The sequence below is a fragment of the Protopterus annectens genome, chromosome 15.part0, assembly GCF_019279795.1.
Source record: "Protopterus annectens isolate FY-2018-M chromosome 15.part0, PAN1.0, whole genome shotgun sequence".
NCBI classification, from domain to species: domain Eukaryota; kingdom Metazoa; phylum Chordata; order Ceratodontiformes; family Protopteridae; genus Protopterus; species Protopterus annectens.
The window spans coordinates 398,178,742-398,203,062 of record NC_056749.1 but is presented as its reverse complement, the minus strand read 5'-3'; the positions used below and the strand labels follow the sequence as shown (position 1 = coordinate 398,203,062).

Genomic DNA, 24,321 nt, shown 5'->3' with positions numbered 1-24,321 from the left:
GCCCTGCCATTGAAATTGTTCCCTCATAGCATGCAAGGTTTCCCCAAAAGAAAATTCCTCAGGCGGAGAGGCAGAAGGAATGGAATCTTCTGCATCAGAGTCCTCATAAGGAGAATAAGGGCCTTCTGGAGGGTTTGTATTTTCTGAATCATCAGAAGAGTAATCTGAAGAAACTGGCTCAGGGGGCTCTGCTCTAGGCCTCTTCTCTGGAGGTGGGTGAGAGGCCCTGTCAGGGTGAGGTTGGGATCCCCTGATCAAAGAAATGAGATCCTCTGCTAGACTAAGCATTTGAGTACTAGAGCTAGGCCTGTGAGAGGGGGTCTTAATAGGCACAGTCTTGGTTGATTTTGCTGCTTTAGCCCTGGCAAAAGCCTTAATCGACATGGATGCAGGGGGCCTAGAAGCTCCACGTGCAGGAGTGGATATATCTAAAGGGATAGTATCAGATAAATCCTGTGAACCTGTAAGAGCAGGTGGAATTTCAGTAGCAGATTCAGCCATGCTGGATGAGGCCTCGGTGGGAGGCAAGCTTTCGGCCGAAGGAAGAACCGAGGGCTCGGTTTCAGCCGAAACCGAGACACTCGCGGTTGACTTAATCGCGGTTTCAGCCGAAACCGCGGACCGCGAGTGTCGGTCCTTTTCCTTGCGCTTTTTAGCTAATTGTGAAGTCAGAGTTTCCCACGGCATGTTGTAAGCAAAAGCAGAGCCGAAAAACTCCTCAGCAAATTCTGACCGACGTCTAAGTGTCCGTCGGTTGAAAGAAGCACAGGCTAGACAGGCTGCTACGTCGTGGTCTGGGCCTAAACAAGGTAGGCAGTAAGAGTGGAAATCTTTATGAGGTATTTGTTTCCCACAAGTTAAACAGTTATTCACTTTTTCTGACATCGGCTGAGGCAAGAAAGTGTCCCCAACGGGGTACTTAGCTTTTTAGAAGTCTTCGGTAGTAGTAATCTCTGGTTCTGACCGACCGGCACTTGCGAACAGCTTCTGCTTCGGGCGCCACGCGGCAAGAAAGACTGAGGAAAATGGCGTCGGCTGATGCCTTTATACCCGCTGAACTGCGGCTATGACGTCGGGTGAAGTGCAACATCAGCCGAGGCCAGACCCAGACTTTGGAATCCGGCCGACCGAAGGGCTGCCTGAGGCCAAGACAACCCATTTGTTAGGACTGCAGATGCATCCTTGAAGGACATATATATATATATATATATATATATATATATATATATATATATATATATATGTAGAACAAATGGGAGTCCGGTGTGTGAAACATGAAATATCTTACACTGAAGGTTTAGGCAAAGAGTTCATGACAACTGGAAAAGCCACAATTCAATAAACAAGTTGCCTAATCCTGATGTAAAACATATTGCCTGCATCACAGAGAAAACACAACTCCCCCACATATACGTTTGTGACTATACATTAACCCATTCAGAAATTAAAGAATACAGTAAATACGTCCACCGATACTAGGAAATGTGCACATAAATCAATCAGTGCCACACAGCTGTACTTGGGACAGAACTTTTCCAATAACTACACGGTCAAATCAGAGTCTGAAATGCAAAATGCAGAGCTAAGCAGATAGTACAAGTACCTTTTTAATTAAAATAATAATCAAGTTGACAACATGCAGAAGAATTCTGAGACTAACTACTGTGGGATTTCCCAAAGCAAAAAGGATCATTCTTCAATATTCAAATTGATGTACTGCTCAGCACTCCAGTGCTTAATTACTAAAAACAGAGGTGCACACTTTTTTCCTTAAGTCAGACCCCGTGACTCCACATTTGTATGTGTGTTTATGTGTGTATACATATATAGATATAGACATATACATAGAAACATAGATACAGTAGATATATGTATACAGACTACCATTGATCATGGAAGTAAAAAGTGGATCCAATCAAGGCAGATAAAGCATCCAGATCTTATTGCATCAAAGATTATATACCAGAATCCTTGGCTAATATACTAGTTTTGGTACACCAAGAATTAAAAGCACATCTGAGCTACAAGAAGCCAATGTGAAACAATAGGCGAAATTATCAGCTCTCACTGTCAGACTTGAACAACTGAAAGACAAAAGTGATCAGACACATTTCATTAGAACACATACCTAGTCTGAACTTCTTAGCCACAAAAATGGAAAGAAATGGATGATCGTGAAATAAATGATCTTGAAAACAATCTCATGATCACCTGAAGGGAAGAAGGGAGGAAACACCTTGAATAAATTATCTGAAAAAAACTGACTATATTTCATAACATCAGTAAACCAGCTACTACTGAGTGGGCTTACCATATAATATCCAAAACTAGATCGAATAACATCCTGAGGTCCTAACACTTTTTGGATTACGACTGTGAAACTATACTAAGGAAAGCAACAGTACTGCACAATGATTTTTAGAAACTCAGCAGCTGCTCTTAAAATAGCTTGATGCTAATAGTAATGCAGTGTTTGTCAAAGAAAGCCCACAGCCCCAGGTAGCAAGAAGCTTGGACACCTGGGAGTTGCATGTTAGCTATGATCCCAGCAACCCACATTATTATGCATTCCAGTTGAGGTATTTGTGGAAATACTAGCCACTAGAAAGTTCCTATACACACTTCGGTATCATCTATAGCCGGTGGAGATGAGCAATACATTCAAGGAATGAAACAGAATGGACTGGTCTGTCCAAGCTCATTTCTGCACATCCTAACAATAAAAAATGTTTAGCACAATGAAAAATTTTCAACTGCTTTGCCCTTCTCACGAAGAAAGAAAAAGATGAAGATACCTCGGACTTTCAAGCTCCAGATGCAGTCCAGCAGAAATAACATTATTGGATACTCTGGAGGTTTGGAACAAAGTGATTAAAGTGGTCCCCTTTGATACAAATGGTCAATACACCTTGGCAACATACTGCTCATGTTTCATATAAGTACACGTTTTATTTTTATGTCATCTTGCAATTTAACATTATTTCAATAAAAAGTTATTTGAACAAGCTACTGTTACAGGTCTAGTTTTCATCATGTTCCCTCCCTTTGTAGCCCACACCACATAGCATGCAAGTTCAACAGTGCAGTCATCCAGGACCCGACCTTCCCTCCCACATGGATTCATTCAATCCTTTGTAGATGCAGCCAGCATGCATGCCTGTCATCGCCTATAAGCAAGGCTTACTATTTCAAGATTATCACAAGAGTAGGATTGCTCCCAGTCTGAACTTCTGCAAACATTTACTCAAGGGATTTTACCCAACAGCATATCAGATGACTATTACTAACTTGATGTTGTTCATTTTATGCTGAACATCTCAGCTACCAGATGATCTCACTATGTCTCTGCTATTGTGTTTTGGCAGTAGTCTTAGTCATTAGTTAATATTTAGCGTCTGTGCTACTGATGCTTTCATATGTAAGCTGCATCACTTGTAGCATATGCTGTAAACAATATATTTTTCATGACATTATTTCTGTCAGAACGCACTGCTAAGATGATTATGATGACCGTCTAAAAAAAAACTCCAGCTATACTCTTGTCACATATCTACTCAGAGGCAATCTCTGCTTAACATACAAGGCCATGTCAAACCCAGAACTGTTGGACATGCTACACTTAAAGAAATCCCAATCCCTCAGAGCCACACGCTCCAGGGATCTAAACCTTGTCATCACAATGAACAAAACATACTGAAGGGATAGGTTTCTGACCCAGAGACTCCCCAGACTCTGGAACAGACTGCCCATACATGTCAAGCAGAGTGCCTCTTTGGCCCTCTTCAAAAGGAACCGCGACGATTTGATGGGAGATAGGAAATTCACCGTGAGGGGTCACGTCAGTCACCCTGCTAGACAGGGGTCCAGGGAAGTAAATGCTGTGGGAAGAAATAGCCAGGGAATTGTTATGGCTAGGCTTGTATAAGCCCTAGGGCCAATAGCCTAGTACCAACCTATGAATCAGTGTGCCCACATTCCCACTGAAGAGTTTAACTCCTTCACTTTTGAGGTCTTTTTCTTGAAACTGAAGTTGGTAAAGTTTAGTTTTCTTTTTGTGTGCGTTAGTGCAGGGAGATGATAAAACTCCTGTTTCTGTCCTGACACATTTCATTTACTCAAGAATACATTTGTTGTACTTGTTATCTAGTGGATGGCAGTATGTTTTTCTAGTCATTGTTAGCGTGTATTAAACATACAAGTTTATGAATAAGGAATTCTCACACATTATTACAAATTCACATTATAGTACACAACAATCAGAGAGTAAAACAGACTTCTCTGATGGCATCTTTTTTGTCTACTGCAGTTAAATCACATTTTAGTACTTTACTCTTGAATATTAGAAGTCTTGTAAGACTGAAAAATCAAGAAGCCTGCTTCACCCTTAACAAATCAAAGGTTCATGTTATACTTCTACAAAAGACCAAGGCTCACTTTTTAAAGTGCAAAACTTTTTTTTATAAATATAGGAGGAGAAGTATATATTGTTCCAGCAAAACTGTGAAAAGACAAGTCCTAATGTTGATTCATCAACAGTTTGGCTGATCCCTAAATGAATACTATACGGATAAACAAGGTAGAAAGGTCATAGCTAATGTTGCGCTAAAGGGACTGAATATACAAAGCAACTTTTATGGTCCTAATACTGACAACAATGAACCCTTGAGGGAGACCTCAGATACTCTGGAATACTAGGTGGATGATTCATGACTTTTGGGTGACAACTAATGTAGCACTTAATCTAAATACTGACAATATCCCAATCACCCCCCAGTTCATGCTTCCTTGGGTCACTAAACAATTAGATTTCGTAAAGCATCACAATCTGAGTGATGCCTAGTGGAAGTTCTATCCAAAGGAAATGAGATTCTAGCCACTCCAGTGGCATAAAGGGATAAAGCTCTGACTACGGCCCACAACTTTTTCGACTAGCAGTTCAGGCAACTGACAGAGTGGCAGGACAGAGATGGATGTTATCCATCCCTGGGGGAGGGGTGTAGGCAGTTATGCAAGTATTCTCTGTAGCAATCTCTGGTGAAAACTGCAGATATTGGATTGGATGGGGAGTGGGGTAGTCCAAATACGGGAAAAGTGGTGGGCATGGCTGATCTGCCATAGAGGAAAGGCAATATGTCACTTGTCTCATGCATGCCTGCCCTTGGATGAAACTGAACTGCAATGAGGAGGGGGAGTAAAGAGGAAGGCCCAAAAGTGTACAACCCCCAGGTGATGATAATGACTAAGGTCCCCAGGATGCCCTTAGGTTCTGTGACTGGCTCCAGCTACTTCCAGTAAGTCCAGGGAAGACACTGAGAGCTGAGAGAGCTGGTACACAGTGTGGATTTTGGCTACTGGGAAGAGAAGGAAGGCCGTAGGACAAAGCAGGGATCATAAACTGCTCTAAAAATGTGTACATTCAGGCCCATAAAACCCAACCCCACAAGCAGTACTCATGCACGTTTGGCTACATTTTAGATGAATAAAGCTTAAATCAAACCTAATGTCCATACACATTAAGGTGCCTACAAAATATCCCAACATGATGTAGCCAAAAAGACTTAAAAAGTAAACCATTATGGACATTTATTTAACTGAAATGCTGGTATATCCTTAAGCAGACATTTGCAAATACCCTATGGGACTCCACTACAGGAGACTTAAGACATTACACAGAAAAATCTAGCTTGGCAGGGTTTTTTGTGCAGTTTTTACCAACTGTTTTGTCTGTATAATCTTTTTACCCTTTTGTTTATATATATATATATATATATATATATATATATATATATATATATATAAATAAATACATGTATGAGTGTGTGTGCGTGTGTGTGTCTCGCAGGTGAGCCTCAGTCCCCCCCAACGCAAAAAGAAGTTTTAAGGAGAAGAGTGATTTTTGACTTTTGCTCCTCTCCTGTGCTTTCAGTCTTTTTCTTTCAGCTTTTCAGCAGTTAGCATTTTGAGCGCTGACATTTCAACAGGGAGCTATAGCCACAGATGACTGACTTACAGCAACAGACAAGAATGTTGTTTGTGGTTAGGAAAACAGAAAAGTAAAATTACATTGTATTATGCAGCTGTTTGCATGCCCTTAACTGCAAATTAAAGAGAAAAACTCCACCTCATTTACTCACTTGTGTACATGCGCACACACAAATACATATACACGTGTGCACATGCACACACACAAATACATATACACGTGTGCACATGTGCACACACAAATACGCATACATGTGCACACACACACACACACACACACACACACACACACACACACACACACTACTATTTGGGTCTAGGACACTGCCCCTTCACATATTTACCTTTTTCGCCAGTTGTTTGGAAACAGTATGAATGGAAACTTTGATAGGAGCTAAAAAATAGGTGATGTCTGAAAATGAAAGGGAACTTCAAAATGAGAAAAAAGAAACACAGCTTTTTTTTCCAGAATGGCAATGTCACCCAACAACAAACTAATACTGTCTTACCTGGACCACACTCCTTTATCTATGGTAAATGATAATCACTGTTTAAGCATATGGCAGGAAACCCTACAACAGCATGCAAGGGCAATAAACTTTTCAAATGCTCTTTAACATTGTGATCTCACCTGTTTCTCCCCCAACCTTTACAATACCCACACTCTGAGCAAATTTAGATACGAATCAAAAATCTTGACTTGTAACCTGGACTTTGCAACATGCTTTAGGTTACAAATCTGCACTGAAATTATTCAGTTTAAGAGTACTTAAGCTTTGCTGAGGCACAGACACAGAAGCTACATGTGGGGAGAACCACCTGTACTCCAGATGCTGCAGATTGTTGTGGCTTAGAAGTGCTGTGTTTGACAACATCACAGTTGCCTGCAGTGAAACATCAGGGGCTGGGGATGTTTTGCCAACAGCTGCTTTAAAACAGAAGCAGACAATATGCCTTCAAACAAATCACATTACCTAAGCTTCTGTGCCATCTGTAACTGTTGTTTTCTATACTGAGCATACAAAGTGCATCTGCATAAACAGCATTAGCTGCACGCTTAGCACACTGACAAGAATGGCTGCGTGCCAGATTTATGTTATAAATGTAATGTATCACCTCATTACAATTAAATTGTTCAAATGGTACAGCATACAATATGCTTTTACAAATACAGTACATAAAAAGTATGCCTTTAATAACAAACTTTCACATTTTTAGATGTTTCATTTCAGATAATACATCTCATATCATCAGCTCAGTCTACCATCCATCTACTGATAGACGGTTTAAATTATTTAAAATGATAGTGAAAAAATGGGTGCATCACCTACCCCTTGACGGTGTAAGTAGTCAACTGTCTTGGCTATCGTGAATAGGACAGCACTGGCTTCTCGTTCTGAAAAGTATTTTTGTTGTAGAATCCTGTCAAGTAACTCTCCTCCTTTCATGAGCTCCGTCACCAGATAAATATACCTGCCATCATCATATACCTGTGAAAAGTACATCAAAATATGCATCATATTTACAGCCATTTATTCTCACTTGAACATAAGTGCTACTTTAGGATTTATTAGTGAAAATATGACAAGAAAACAATCAGATTAGCCATTCAAAGTCTTTAGATACAGTTTTCAATGCAGGTGAAGTCTCATTTGACAGATTTAATGCAGAAATTATTTCACTGCCTGTCCCATGTGGTCACTTTAGTACTGAAGTAATTTAGTCTGTTACCTGTGTTGTTACATAAATTAAGTGGACGCATGTGTCGGACATTTAAAATATGTGAATTTCAAACTACATCAAACCAGAAGTGGCTAAAGGTTATAGCACACACTTATTTTGCATCGTTGTCACAGTCAAAATAAATAAATGCTTGTTTTAATTTGTCTATGCCTTCTTCATCTCTCCCCATGCTTGAGGTTTACTATCTTCATCTCTCCCCATGCTTGAGGTTTACTATCTTCATCTCTCCCCATGCTTGAGGTTTACTATCTTCATCTCTCCCCATGCTTGTGGTTTACTATCTGCTTCCTCAGCTTTAAGACTAGTTCTGCTTTCGTATTTATTAACTGCATTAGCCTAAGCTCTCCAGAAAATAACACAAGTGACTGTTCATCAGTGCTTCATACAGGAATTCTGGAACTTTTAAGGACTGGGACAGCTAATTGAGCCAAAGTGAGTACACAAATTAATAATCTGTTACTTCTGTGGATTGTGAATGTGAATGTGACTAACGTGAACCTAACAGACACAAGTTGTTAGTTTATTTTGAAAAGTTATGACAGTTACAAGAAAAAGTTCAGAAAGCAGTGCATGGGTCGAAGGGGTGAAGACAAACCTCAGATTCTGATGATTCTTTAATTTTCTGCAACAAATGTCAGTGCCATGGGCATGTCTCTACAGTAATGGCATGACTGGGGGAAATTCAGGTGTAAAAGGAAAAATAAAAAAAATGTTTTGCACTGCAATGGAGTCTTACAGCCACCCTGAGACAAGAATGGCTTTTAAAGAGTAGAATTAAAATAAAAACATAGATTTTTTTAATCTGTTTCTCTGCAGAATCTGAAATTGCCTAAAAAGAGGTAGGATACTTAAAAAATGAAGAGGAAATTCTTGAATGGTAATATGAGCAACTTACAGCAATCAGAGCGAATAGCAGGCCAGTCTCCAGGGTGCAGAGCACATTAACCTGAATCAGGAACAGCTCCAGACTCCATAACTCACAACCTACTGCTAAACCCTACAGAACAGTGCAACTAATATGTATACTGAACATGTGGCCTATAGCATGGACGCTCTTCAACGTCACAACCTCTAGTCCTCTGCTGGGAATGAGGATGCTTATCTCATTCATTCAACCATTTGACAAATGTAAGCAGATTCTTATGCATCCCATTTAGTCACACTGGTTAGGGGCAAGACATTCATGGAGAATTTAGAGTAGCCAAAGAATACAAACTACATGACTTTGCAAGGCTACTATGGTATAAGAGTAATTATAAAGATATGCCAGCATCCATTCATACTGAAGAGTCAAGCACAAGATATTAGCTAGACTGTAACTTGCATGAGGGATTGAGGTGGTTATAGACATCAAGCCATAATAACGCAAGATGAGAATCAAAACCACGAACCAAAAAAAAAAGAAAACATTTCCAAGTTTAAAGGGAAACAAATAGCCAGAAGATCCATGTTTCATCTGCCACTCCTTTCAGCTACATTTGTACCCCTAAGAAATTTGATTACTATCCTAAGTTTTACTGCAGCATGCCTTGCTATTTTTTCACAGAAGAATTTTTCCCCTTAACCATATTAAACTGTTTAATTCCAGGATTAAGCAGCTGGTCAACTGTTTCTCCAGTGTTCCCTTACTTCAAACCCATTTTCTGCACCTGCCTTGCTCATATCACACTTTCTAAACGTAACACCTAAAATGATCTATCCTGCAAATTCTATACCATCTTAGCTGTGTTTTATTGCATCCACTCAGAAAAATGTGTCCTTAAAAGCACTTTGTTTCCATCTAGTGTCTAACCAGCAAATCCACACAAAAAGTTCAGTGCTGAATGAATGTTCTGAATTAGTCTGTTTGGTGAAATAGGGGGTTGGATTCTTAAAAAAAAAAAAATTCTGGTCTAAGTAATTTTATGTGACAAGCAGCCACACACATGGCATGTGCAATTCAGAAAACTCAGCTATACAAAGTGGCTAGTTCAAATAATGCAGTTGACCATACTATACGTTAAAGGCTCTACAATGAGGTGTCATGTATGCTAATGAGACAAAGCAAGACATCGGAATGATTAAAAAACATTTAAATGTTACCGAATGGAGCTGTACAGGCTTTATATTTGAACTCCGTCATATACCAGCATTCAGACTGAGAAGACTACAGAATTATGTTACGATTTACCACAGTAAATGTGTATTTACAGTAGACTGTTATCACCTCAGCTGTGCCTGATGGTGGACAATCTCCCTGGACAAAAAAAATTAATATAAAATAGATATGCAAAAATAGTGTGTGTGTGTGTGTGTGTGTGTGTGTCTGTGTGATATATATATATATATATATAAATATATACACACAAACACAGACACACACACACACACATATATAGATATATATATATATATATATATATATATATACACACACACATACATATATACATACATATTCACTATATATGCAGAAATAGTGAGTGTATAGAAAACCAACACCAGGCTATGTGTATGCATAGGTAAACAAAATAATAAGGTACAAAGGTTATGGCACAGTTTTCATTTGCAAAGGTGAGGAAGGAATTTTTGCTTCCCAATCTGTACATGTCCAAAAATCACATGCTCATTATAGCAAGTATCTAAGGTAGTCTGAGAAAATCCATCATTCCAACTGTATCCACAGGAAGGAAATGCCTGCAAGCAAACTGTATTTCTTATAGTCATCAACCACGTTTCCAGAGATTCCTTACACAAGGGCCACATTCTGATGCTCTCCTTACTTATGTACAACATTATTATCCTGCCACAACAGGTGAGTGCAACCTGCAAGGATATGGAATTTTATAAAACCATTAGGACTTCACCCTGATGATGTGTAGTACCAGCCCTTCAGCATGGACATCCTGAGCAATGTATTCAGTGAGGTGTCTTAAGTATTTTTATTTACCAAGATAATGCACTGACTCAAAATGAACAATCATCAGTTATACCCTAGATGCAATGCACATAAATATTTCATAATACGCAAATGCAATAGTACTGCACACCCCTAGTATGCAGGTCCGTGAATATACTTTTGGCATTTATATGATTATGGGATGTAAACAAATACTAATGGAATGACGAAATAAATAAACTCAATCTTTTTGTATTACAGTAAATGGGCACCTCAACACAGTGAACCATTTGACCGGGAATATGGATGCAACCGAGCGGGGCTACCTCATGGTACCTTAATTGAAATTTTTAAAACCGTAAAAGAATAAGACCCAATATGCGGTAAACTGCAAATAAAACCAAAAACCACACTGGAGTGACTGGACACAAAACTGCACAATAAGATATTTTAAGGGTACTTCATTTTAATGTATCCACTTTTTGTCTAGTGCAGACCATCAGAAAATACAAAGTGACCATACATCTCTAAGTACAAATTCTCCAATCACATTATAGTTTTATTATTAAATTAAACAGCTTTAATTTATATTTTTTAACCCATGTTTTTAAATGATTACTTTAATTATGTTTATTGATGAGCTAATTAAAAGTATAATGTGATAGGATAATTTGTACTTGGATAGATGTACATTTAAGAGATCTTATTGTGCAGTTTTGTGTCCAGTCGCTCTCCAGTGCGGTTTTTCATTTTGTTAATTTTATTTTTCAGCTGTGCATGAAGAAGATGTGCACATACAGGCAATGAAACTATGCATTTGATGTTAAGTAGATGTTGTGGTATCAGTGTCATAACTGCTGCCTACTCCGCTATAAGTCTCTCTGATGGCTACCACTTATTTCCTGTTGATCAGGGACAGGGGCAAAAAGTACAGTTTTGTACCTACCATAAATGTAGATGTTCGAGGATCCACATTGCTGCAGTCCTAACCATTGGGTAGTCCGCTGTCCAGTCGGCCCGAATACCAAAGTATATGGCTGACGTCGGTCAAGGCGCATTAGACTGACGTCAGTACGTCAGGGTACTAATGCGCATGACCGACGCCATATCTTCAGTCTTTTCTTGCCCCAGATGTCAGAAGACCCTAAAAGGACAAGGCCCAAACCAAAACACCAAAAAGCCCTGCACCAAACTTATATACAATATATATATATATATATATATACAGATGTACAATAATATACAGCAACTCACACCACCACCTCTAAACACAGAGGGGAAGGCGGGAGGGTAAATTGGACTGCAGCAATGTGGATCCTCGAACATCTACATTTATGGTAGGTACAAAACTGTACTATGTTCTTCATTCCACATTGCTGCAGTCCTAACCATTGGGTAGAATCCCAAAGCAGAGGTAAGGGAGGCTGGCAAATCATAAAGAAGCAGGAGCTGCCAACATGCCTTGCAAAATGGCTGTGGCAAAACCAGCCCTAGATTTAGAGTAGAGAGGAAGGTGGTAATGCTTAGAGAAAGTATGCACTGAACTCCAAGTAGCTGCCTCTAAAATATCCTTAGTTGCCACCCCTTAAAAATGCTGTTGAAGTGGCAGTAGCCCTAGTGGAATGAGGCCTAATCCCAGCTGGAATCTCCTTGCCATGATGGGAATAACAAAAGAAATGCAAAACCCAATCCACTTAGAAATAGTTTGCTTAGACACAGGCTTGCCCTGAGAACTCAAAGCAAAAGAAACAAACAACTGCTGAGACTGCCTGAAATCCTTAGTCCTGCTTAAATAATAACGCAACTGCCTATGTACATCTAAAGTGTGCAAAATCTTTTCCCCTTTATTTTGGGGATCTGCATAGAAAGTAGGCAAATGAATAGTTTGGTTTAAAGCCACACTAGAAACCACCTTGGGCATAAAGGAAGGATTAGTACGTAATGATACCCTATCCTTATGGAAAATCAGAAAGGGCTCTACTGCCATAAGGGCCTGCAACTCAGAAACCCTTCTTGCAGAAGTAATAGCCAACAAAAAAGCAGTCTTCCATGACAAATATTTTAAATCAGCAGTACCCGCAGGCTCAAAAGGTTGTAGAGTAAGTTTTTCCAACACAAAATTGAGATCCCAAGCAGGAGTAGGAGCTCTACGTGGGGGTCTGATATTCTTTGCCCCTCTGAGAAACTGCTTGAACAAAGGATGCGAAAACAATGGTGGGTCACAATCATAGTGAGCTGAAATTGCTGCAGCATGAATCTTAATGGAAGAGAAGGACAAACCTTTGTCCAATAACTCAGTAAGATATTGAAGAGCCACACTCAAATTAGGCTCAGAAATCTCCAAATTCCTTGCTGCACTCCAAAATAAAAATCTCTTCCATTTTTCTGCATACACTTTCCGTGTACTAGGTCTTCTAGCTTCCATAATCACATTTAAAACTTGTTGAGGAAGTTGAGACCGGCTGTCTCTCAAAACAGAATATGCCATGCTGTTAGATGAAGAGAGCGAAGCTTGACATTGAGCAGGTGGCCTTCTCTCTGAGACAACAGGTGCGGAATCAAGGGTAAAGGCCATGGAGGCTTCTTTACTAGACTCCTCAGTAATGGGTACCAGTGCTGCCGAGGCCAATCTGGAGCTATTAAAATCATCCTTGGCTTGTCTTGTCTGACCTTTAGAAGCACCTTTGGAAGAAGAGGCAGAGGTGGAAACGCATACACATGAAGATTTTTCCAACTGAAAGAAAGAGCATCCACTTTCCAAGCTGTGTGATGTAACCTCTTTGTGCAAAACTTTGGCAGCTGGTGGTTTAGTGGAGAAGTGAACAGATCTATGTCTGGAGTTTCCCAGGACACTGTCAACCTTTGAAATACATGAAGATCCAGTTTCCACTCGTGGGGATCCATGATTTGTCTGCTTAACACATCTGCTAAGGAGTTCTGTGCTCCCGGCAGAAACCTTGCCTGAAGAGTTAGTTGCAAGCTGAGCGCAGTCTCCCATAAAATCATTGCTTGCCTGCACAATGGGTAAGAATGTGTTCCCCCTTGTTTGTTGATGTACCACATGACAGTTGTGTTGTCTGTTAGAATCAACACCTGCCCTGGAAGAAGTAACTCCTTGAAAGCCATTAATGCAAACTGGACTGCTAACATCTCCTTCATGTTGATATGTAGATGCTGTAGTCTGGCAGGCCACTTGTCTTGTATCCACTTTCCATTTAGATGAGCTCCCCAAGCAATGTCTGAGGCATCTGTCGTTAGAATCTGACTCGCCTCTGGCCGGGTCACAGAGAGTCCCTTGTTTAGGTGACATTCCTGAGCCCACCACAAAAATTCCTTTTGAATGCAAGGTATTATTTGAATGACAGTGTCCAAATCCTGGCAGTGCTGTGTCCATACATTTTGAGATACCATTGCAGCTTCCTCATATGCAGTTTGGCATTGGGAAGCACCAGAATACAAGATGCCATGAACCCTAATGCTTGAAGGACTGTCCTTGCAGTCAGCACGGACTGATGAGATAGTTGATGAAAGTAAAGGGATAGACTCTGTTGTTTGTCCGGGGTTAAAAGGCCATCTGGGCTGCTGTATTCAGTCTCACACCCAGAAAGCACATGTCTTGAGAGGGTACTAGACTGGACTTTATTTCGTTCACAGAATACCCTAGGCATCTTAGCACTGCTATAACATATTCCAGATGCTGTAGAAGGTCTTCCTTTTCTTGAGCCAGAATCAGGCAGTCGTCCAAGTAAGGATAGATTTGAATTCCTTTTAGTCTGAAGTAAGCTATCACTGGAGCCAGAACCTTTGTGAATACTCTGGGCAGTAGATAAGCCAAAGGGCAATGCAGAGAACTGATAATGAGAATTTCCAGCTCAAAACGCAGATACTTCCTGCAACTTAGTCTTATAGGCACATGAAGGTAAGCTTCCTTGAGATCTAAAGTTACCATCCAGTGGTCTTTGCCCAGCAGAGGTAAAAGCTGTTGTAACGTCAACATCTTGAACTTGGGAATGTCCAGATAAGTGTTGAGGATAGATAAATCCAAAATTGGTCTCCACGTGTTCCCCTTCTTTGGTACTAGGAACAGGCGAGAATAAAATCCTAGGCCCCTTTGATACAGGGACTGGCTGAATGGCCCCTATTTGGAGTAACAGAGAAATTTGCTTGTGAGCCTCTTTCCTTTGTGTAGGAGGAACGTCTGGCATGCCTTTGAAAGGTGGCAATGTATGGAAATAAAACCTGTAACCGTGGTGAATGATATCCAACACCCATCTGTCTTGAGTAATTAAATCCCAATTTTCTTTGAAAAGAGACAGTCTTCCTCCCAAAGGAGCTGCCAGACGAGAATCTACTGGCAGCTGAAAAAGCAGGTCATTGGGTCTGTTTACGAAAGGACTGACCCCTGCCCTCACCAGAAGTCTGAGCAGGTGAACTCCCTGTTCTAGGCCTAAAAGAACCTTGAGCTCTGCCCCTACCGCGTCTAGACCTACCCCTAGACTGGGAATCATAAGCAGGATATGTCCATCCCTTAGTAGGCCAATTTCTACTAAACTTCGGTGGCTGCACCTGCAAAAAATCTTTAACAGTTTGCATAGACTTAGCTTTGTCCTCCATTTTCTTCAGGACTGCTTCCACAGGCGAACCAAACAACACATCAGACTGTAAAGGAGCATCCAAAATCCTTGTCTTAACATGCTCAGCTAAATTCTGATCCCTCAACCAGGCATGCCTCGAAGAACAGAACTAGTGGCAGCCACCCTCGAGGAGGCCTGCACAGCATCAAAACCACATTGCAAAGAATGCTTACCCACTTGTTCAGACACATGAAGTAAATCCAGCAACTCTTTACACTCTATACCTTCCGCCAAAGCATCCACCTTAGATTTCAATTGTGAAAGGAGATAATTTTGATATTTTAGCATGTGAAACTGACAATTCAACGCTCTCATGGCTAGAGTGGAAGAAGTATACACTTTCTTTCCCCACCTATCCAAAGCCCTTGCCTCTTTATCAGTGGGAACAGGATTTTTAACCACAGAGGCCTTAACACCTTTAGGCCCCTGAGAAACAGTTTCTGGGTCCGCCCTAGGACTCTTAAACAAATACTTATGAGCTTCGGGCACCCTATAGTACCTATCAGGTTTAACAGGAGCAGGAGGCAAAGAGTCAGGGTTCAGGGAAGCCTCTGCAAAATCATCTTCCACCACATTCAACACAGGAGGTACAGCTAAGGGCCTATGTTGTGGTAAAAATAAGAATTCCCTAAGCCTTTTCCTGGAATCAGAGTAATCTTGGCCTTCCCATTTAAAGTGTTCCCTCATGGAATGCAGAGTCTCTGAAAATGAGAAATCCTCAGGAGGAGAAGCTGTAGGTGTGGAATCATCCACATCAGAATCAGAATAAGGAGGAAAGTCCTGTAAGTCTTCCGCAGAAGACTCCGAAGCCTCTGAATACTGTTCCAAACTCTCAAACTCAGGTTCCACCCTAGGCCTCATCAGGAGGGGGCATAGAGCCTCTAATCATAGTAATTAAATCTTCTGCCATTTTAAGCATATGTTTCTTAGGCACAGAACCTGAAGTGCTAGGCGAAACCCCCACTGTAGCTGAACTTGGCCTACCTCTGAAAGAAGTTTTGGCAACAGTAGGAGAAGCTCTAACTATCTTGGGAACAGAGGGAAGAACAGTTACCTGAGAAGCCCCCTCAGCCTGGCCTACCTCCGGAGAGGGCACATCCTGTAACAATAAAGTCTCTGCCTGAGACTCCAAAGAAACTCCTGGCAAAACCTCTGGCTCCACAGAGCCTTCTAAAGAACCGACGTCCGGGACTGCCGGTTCATCAACCCTAGGCTTCGCTGTTTTGTCTTTGCGCTTCTTAGACGAAGCGGGCGTCGGAGCATCAGACGGCATTTTATAATTACAACGCTTCCCAAACACTAACCTGGCACAGTCTAACCTTCTCTTAATAGTGCGTTTATTAAATCTAGCACAAGAGCGGCAACCAACAACGTCGTGCTCAGGCCCTAAACAAGGTATACACAGAGTATGGTAATCCCTATGAGGTATCTGTTTCCCACAAGAAATACAGTTATTCACTTTTTCTGACATCCGGTTAAATACTGAGGCAAGAAAAAACCAAAATGCTCCCCAACGGGGTACTTAGCCAACTTTGATTCGGTCTGAAACTCCGACTTCGGAAATATTTCAGAACGCCAACCTGCACTCGCAAGAACTGCTTCTGCATCGGACCATGCTGCAAAAACGACTGAAGATATGGCGTCGGTCATGCGCATTAGTACCCTGACGTACTGACGTCAGTCTAATGCGCCTTGACCGACGTCAGCCATATACTTTGGTATTCGGGCCGACTGGACAGCGGACTACCCAATGGTTAGGACTGCAGCAATGTGGAATGAAGAACATCAACAGGAATATTAAGGATACGAAAATTCAAATTCTGTTTCCTTAAGTAAACACAAAATGAGCAGTATCTGCTAGAAAAATAAAACATGCAACATTAAAAAGTCAGCAATGGGCATTTGCACTACTGAAAAGATTTTCAGCAAACAAATGAAGTAGTTCACACTCATAGGTACCTGTTTGAATGGTCTCTACTCTCTACTTCCATGCTGAGAACTGCTGTACAGAAGTGCTACACAGGGAAAACACTAATCTATAACTCAAACCATCAGGCAGAAGATTATGAGGTGCAGAGATTCTGAGATCTATGAACAAAAGAAACAAATGTGTGCAGCAGTCACTTTTGGAAGTAGTTATCAGTCTTGACCATATTTTCTTCAGACAGGTCCTAGTGTACAGAACTGTATTCTTGAGCCATGGCCACTACAGTGTAGCTCATCCGCAAAGGAGTACACCCTATACAATTACTTCTATTCTTTTTTTGTCACCCTAAGAAGGGAAATGCAGCCAAAATATGTCAGAAGAGTAGAGAAATGCAAAATAACACAAGCGAAGAAGTATGTGAACAGTATGAAATGCACAATAGTCTCAACTGTTTCTCATAACATATACACACATGGGTATGTGTGTGTGTGTGTGTGTGTGTAGGTTTACCTTCATATTGTCGATTACATTATGGTTGACTCCGCTTCCGCGAATACCGAAGTGCGACTGCCCAAAACTATGAACACCACATTTCCGAACGGCAAAATCTCTCCCCCTTTTTGACCCATGGTAGCACTGGTGTGGAGCAGTCAGAAATGTCGAAATTCGACATTTATTCGACATTTGGAAGGATTCTTAGTTCTGGTTTCGCGGAAATGGTTCAATGAAGTGGTCGGTCGATCATGTGTGATCGACAATATGAAGGTAAACTGTGTGTGTGTTTTTTTTATATATATATATATATATATATATATATATATATATATATATATACACACACACACACACACACACACACATATATGTGCATACACTAACACAGAGCATGAGAGAGAGAGAAAAGAAAGATCAAACTCCAGTTACATACGTAACAAATATTTTAACTAAAGTCTCAAAAGGCATCCAGGTCTAAGTAAAAGTATTTTTTCTCGATAAAACATGCTGAGTGTTTCCATCTCAAACTCACCAATGAATGGAACTGTGGGCAGCTGCACAGACTCTACATGATGCCCTGTAGGGGTAAGGATTGTACAGGCCAACCGTTTTGAGCATCTGTTGTGGTGTGCAGTATCGTCAAGATAGGAGTGTATGGATCACAGACTGCATGCCATGGCAGGGCTAGTCATTTGGTGTAAAATATGGCAGTAGGTGATTCAGTCATGCTGACTAATGTCACAAAATGGGCATTGGTATTTGCCAGTGATAAGTGGGTTGAGGACCTATCCTACTCCGTCCCATTTCAGGGGCCCATGCTAATGGTAAGATGAATGTATGTGCCTCTATTGATCAGTCAGTGCCCGCCATAAAGCCAAGCAGCCCTGAGTCAATAAGTTACTGTCCAGTTGCCAAGCCTGGGTTACCTGGAATAGCTCTGCTGAGGAGTCAAAACTGGACATAAAACCAATCAAAATGCCAAACATGAACTAAGACTTGCTACACAATGTAAGTTCACGGTCAAGATGGAACTTGGAAGTGGATGACATGACTGTGAGGAGGAGGCTGGACATCCTATGTATCCAAGAGATGGAAGGGCAGTGCAGGAAAACCACTTGGCTTGGGATCCAGAGTCTACTACTCAGCCAGAGGACAAACTAGAAATGGTGTGAGAATTCTGATCAGAGAAAGGCTTCAGAAAGCATTTAGGAATGTCAACAGAATTTGTGAAATGCTCACGGGACTCAAGACTCCAGTGTAATGATAGGGCAGTATTCACAATCTCAGCCTATGCCCCACAACAGGGTTGTGATAGTAAGGAAAAGAGTGCATTCATACAGCACTTGCAGGAGCTACCAGACAAAGCAGGGCAGCATGAATTGGTGTTGATGTCCTGAAAGCACATATCAGGACAAATAGAACAGGATATGAGGACTGTCTGGGTCCACATAGGTGGGGCAACAGGAATAAAGGAGAGGCCATTCTAGACCTCTCTCTGGCAAATGGCTTGATAGTAGCCAATACATGGCTCAGAAAGAGAGACAGTCATAAGATCACACACAAAAGTGGACAACATAAAACTCAGGTAGACTTCCTCCTTGTAAGGAAAGGGCACTGGGCTAGAATCAGTGATTGCAAAGTCATGCCCAGTGAAACAGCCAGCCCACAGCATAAACCATTGGTTGCCTCAATTAGCTGCAGGTAGTGGTCAGAGAAGGCTCTAAGGTCAACAAAGACCAGGCTGAAGACTCGAAGTTAATTGGAGAGTAAGTACAATGGTTCAAGGAATTACTCAGGGCTCTAACACTCCAAAAAGAGGAGGAAATTGGAGGAGTTAAAGAATGGCAGCACCTCAAAACTGCATGTGTGAGGACTACAGAACAGAAAAGTGGCCAAGCCATGTATGGAAATAAGGTACATAAGGAAAGCTGGTGGTGGAATACATAAGTCCAGAAAGTGATCAAAGGAAAGGAGGAGTGCAGAAAAAAGTGGGAGATAAAAAAGATAGACCTGTCAAAGAAGGAATACTGGTTAGCTAACAAAGAAGATATGAAAGGAGTTGCAATGGCAAAGAACAGGGCATTGGAGGCACTCTACCAGCTTCTAGAAAGTGACTCAGTAGATGGCACAAAGAAATTACATCAGGTTACAAGGGAAAGGCAGAAGGATAAAGAAGATAGTCAGACACCCTTCATAAGGGATGCCAGCAACAACCTACTCACGAGTCCACAGAACATCAAAGGCAGATGGAAGGAATAACTCCAGCAGCTTCCGAATGAAGAAAGCCCCATGGAAACTATACTGCCCCAGACACAGCCTACAATGAGAGAAGAGGAACTCGCCCTAAAAGAAGTAAGAATAGCACCAAGGAAAATAAAATCAGGGAAAGCAGCAGGTTCAGATAAGGTCACAGCAGATACGATAAAGATGCTGGGTGAGATAGGGGAGAAATGGCTTCTGAGGGTACTCATAGCAATGTGGAGAGAAAGGTGTATCCCAAATGAATGGAGAATCAGCATACTCATGCCAGTGTAGAAGAACAAAGGAGACATCCACAACTGTGGGCAGTACATAGGTATCAAACTCCTGTCACACTGCATGAAAGTTTTGGACAGGGTAATTGATAAACAAATATGCAGACTAGTAGAAAGTATGATGGGAGATGATCAGTTTGGTTTCAGATCAGGATCTAGCGCAACTTATCTGACATTCTGCAGTGAGACAGATACTTGAGAAGAAGTTAGAGATGAGGAGAGAGTCCAAATGGGCATTCCTAGACTTGGAGAAAGCATGACAAGGTCCCAAGAAAGAACTCAGTAGACTGTAGCAGTTTGTTCCACTATGGTCTATGGAGTTCTTGGTTTGTTTTACTGCAGTTTGGTTGCTAGTTTGTGAAGGGTCCAAGGAACCTGATTTGGGCAGTCCTGTGTTGGTTTGATGTCCCACAAACATTGGTAGAACTAGTGTAGGCTATGTACAAGGACCCGATGACGAGTACAAACAGTATTTAGTCTTACAGAGGGGTTCCAAGTGGGAATGGGTGTGCAGCAGGGTCCAGCTCTCAGGCTACTGCTGTTCATACTGGTGATGGATGACATTAGCAAATGGGTTGGAGGGGACAGATCAACAAAGTTGTTTTATGCAGATGATGTGGCATTACAGGCAGATGCTGAGCAAGAACTTCAGCAAAGAATAGGGGGGTGGAATGCAAAACTGAAGGCACATGGGATAAACCTAAACACAGATAAGAGAATGGTAGCAAATTGGAGAAATCAGGAGAAGCTAGAATTGAGAAAGAAGGGAAGATAATGGAACAAGCTAACCACTTTAAGTATCTCGGAGGGGTGGTTGAGGAGAAGGGAAGCCTGAATGATGAGGTCAAAGCTAGAGTATGAGTGGCTACAACTAACTGGCATAGTGTCAGGTGTAGTGTAGGACACAAGAATACCAAAGAAGCTGAAAAGTAAGGTGTAGAAAACAGTACTGGGACCAGTACTACTTTATGGTACAGAAACCTGGACAGTAATGTTACAGCACATGAAGTAGGTAGAGATGATAGAAATGAAGTTCCTGAGAAGGATGGTAGGATGTACACTGTGGGACAGATAGGTTCATAGGTAGGTACTAGGCTATCTGCCCGAAGGCATTTATAAGCTTATAAACTAGAATGTGTTGTCTTTCGCCACCCCCTTAGATTAGTTCCCTATGCCTCTGTCCAGCAGAGCCATTGAAGTGATCCCTGGGGTAAATGTCCTGTTTCCCATCCACTCGTCAAGGTTTCTCTTGAAGAGGGTTAGGGAGGAGCTCTGCCTAATGTAGATTGGAATCTTGTTCCAGAGCATGGGAAGTCTCTGGGACAGGAATCTATCCCTCCAGTACGTCCTACTTATTGGTGTGGTGAGGTTTAGATCCCTGGAGCGTGTAGCTCAAGGGGATATGGTTTACTTTAGGTGGAGCATGTTCATTAATTCTGGGTTGGACATGGTCTTGTATGTCAGGCAGAGATCACCTCTGAGTAGGTGGTATGCAACCGAGTACAGCTGGAGTTTCTTCAGTCGAGCTGCATAGGGCATCTGCTTGAGGCCAGTGATCCTCTTGGTGATGTACTTCTGTGGTCTTTCCAGTTGTTGCAGGTGTCTTGTAAGGTACACCCCAAATGGGGCATTGTACTCAATGATGGGTGTGATGCGTAGAGGGGCCCAATGACCTCTTTCGATCTGGATGCAAACCCTTTTGTGATTAGGTGGGCCACATAGAAGGATTTTCTAACCACTTTGGCAATGTGATTATCAAAGGAGAAGTTACTATCTGCTTGGGTCCCCAGATCCCTTATTACTTCTTCCATATTTAGGGGGCTACCACCTGTGTGATATTTGTGGGTACTTTATTTTTTTCCAAAGGGGATGACTATGCACTTTTTCGCATTTAGCTTGAGGCCATGGTTTTGACACCAGGTATCTGTCTCAGTGAGACCCTTTTGGAGGATGTCTGTGTCAGCCGGAGAGTCAATTATAGCCCCTAGTTTGCAGTCATCTGAGAACTTGGTCAACCATAGTCCTTCTGTGCTTGCCTGTACCTCTGAGAAGTAAATGCCAAACAGGAGGGATCCTAGGACTGAGGCCTGGGGAATGCCACTTGTAACCGGTTTAGAGTCAGACCTAGCTCCCGCAACTCTTACGATGTGGGTTCTGTCCATGAGCCAGTTGGCAACCCATCTCGTGATGTAGGGGTTTATGTTCAGGCTGGTGAGGCTGTCTATAATACCAGAGTGGGGAATGGTGCCTAAGGCCTTTGCGAGGTCTAGGTAGGCTGTGTGGACCATCTTTCCCTCGTCTAGAGCCTTGGTAACTGTCTCAAAGAAGTCCACCAGGTTTAGGAGGCATGATCTGCCCTTAACAAAGCTGAACTGGGTAGGGTCCAGTGTTTGGAGGTTTCCAATGTCTCTGCTAATGAGATCTATGATGATGCATTCCACAGCTTTGCAGACCAAGCTAGTCAGGCTTATAGGGCGACAGTTCCCGGGGTCCGCTGTGGCTCCACCTTTGTGGAGCAGAATAACCATTGCTGTGCACCACTCTGTGGGCACAAAGCCTGTGGAGAGGTTGAGTTTAAACAGTGTGTTAAGGTGAGGGGTTAGTTCATCTTTGAGCTCGTGTAGGACACAGCCTGGGACACCATCTGGTCCCACTGATGCTGTGTTTTTGGCTTTGGAGAGGGCTGTTTTAACCCGAGTGTCTGACTTCAGGGGCACTACTTTCTTCTGGTGTAGCTATGGGCCCTTTTGGGGGTGAGAGGGGGGTGAAGTTTGCACTGAACCTGTCTGCCAGGATGTTGGCTATATCAGTCAGTTCAGTGTATTTTGTGCCATTCTGCACTAACTCCAAGCAGATCTGAGAACTGCCACTTAGATTCTTGACATAGCTAAAGAATGCCTTGTGGTTACCTTTGGAGTCCATGGCAATTTTTCTTTCGAAGCTAGCCTTGGATGATTTTATGAGGTAACGTAGTTTCTTGCTGATACTGACCAGGGATGTCTTCCCTTCTTGGGATTTTACTCTTTTCTGTACTAGTTTCCTCCTTCTATTGTAGAGCTTGTTTATGGCAGGGGTCCACCAGATTGGATTCCTTTTCTTGGAGGAGTGAGTCTTGGTTTTGTTTGGGATAGCACAATCCATACATTCTTGTAGGTGCCCGTAGAGTGCATTAGTAAAGGATTTTGCAGCTTGGACAGCATTATCCTTTAGCATGGGGGCTTTGAAACTTTCCACCTTGGTCTTAAGTAACGTGAAGTTTGCTTTTGAAAAGTTTTTCACTGTGGTTTCTTTGACTGGGGGTGGTGGCGGAATGTGGATATCCAGAGTGATTAGTTTATGGTCAGATCTAACCAACAAGGGGTTGACGTCTGTTGTGGAACACCGGTCGCCCATGTTGGCGATGACCAGATCCAATATGTTATCACCACTGGTGGGGGTGTTGACCAGTTGATCTAGAGTATTTGAGTTTATAAATTCTAGGAAATGTTGGGCAAGGGAGTTTGTACTTGAGTAGTTCTCCCAGTTACTGTTTGGGTAATTGAAATCACCCAATATCAGGGTGTTTGGTAGGACCTTTATGTTTCCCAGTGTTTCCAGGAATGCGGACTGGGGGTCCTGGGACATGGTGGGTGATCTGTAGCATGCTATAATTTGAATAGCAGTTTTGCCCGTTGTTAGTTTCACGTGGATGATCTCTGAAGCATCGTGCTGTGCCACTAACCTCGAGGTGTGGGTATCCTTGATGAATATGGATACTCCCCTGCCTTTTGTATTTCGGTCTGGGTTTTGTGGCCAAAATGTATGGTATGAGTTATAGCATGGTAGTGCTGGGTGCTCTCTAAAGCCTTAAACCAGGTTTCTGTTACTGCACATATACTGATTTTCTCCATACTGAGGAGTGCCTTGAGTGCGTGCATTTTGAGGTTTAGACTTCTGGCACTGAGTAACATTACCCTCAGTTTTTTTGTTACTTGCACTATTTACGGGGGGGGGGGTGTCTTTTGAGCTTTGCCTAAAAAAGGCACTATGGGGGTGGCAAGAGCCTTGGCCAGTATTCGAAAGCCTAAGGGTGACACGTGCAAGCCGTCTCTAGCGAAGCAACGTGGCTTGTCGAGTATGTCATCCCAG

At 42.0% G+C, this 24,321-nt stretch overlaps 1 protein-coding gene across 1 annotated transcript in view; it reads right to left on the bottom strand.

The window, feature by feature from the left end:
* The window catches only part of RPS6KA6 (ribosomal protein S6 kinase A6), a 1,361,734-nt gene that overhangs the window by 219,461 nt on the left and 1,117,952 nt on the right, over nucleotides 1-24,321 (bottom strand). The window contains exon 17 of the mRNA XM_044057140.1: nucleotides 7,314-7,472. Within this exon, the coding sequence (XP_043913075.1) occupies nucleotides 7,314-7,472 (159 nt within the window). The remainder of the gene's footprint in view (nucleotides 1-7,313; nucleotides 7,473-24,321) is intronic.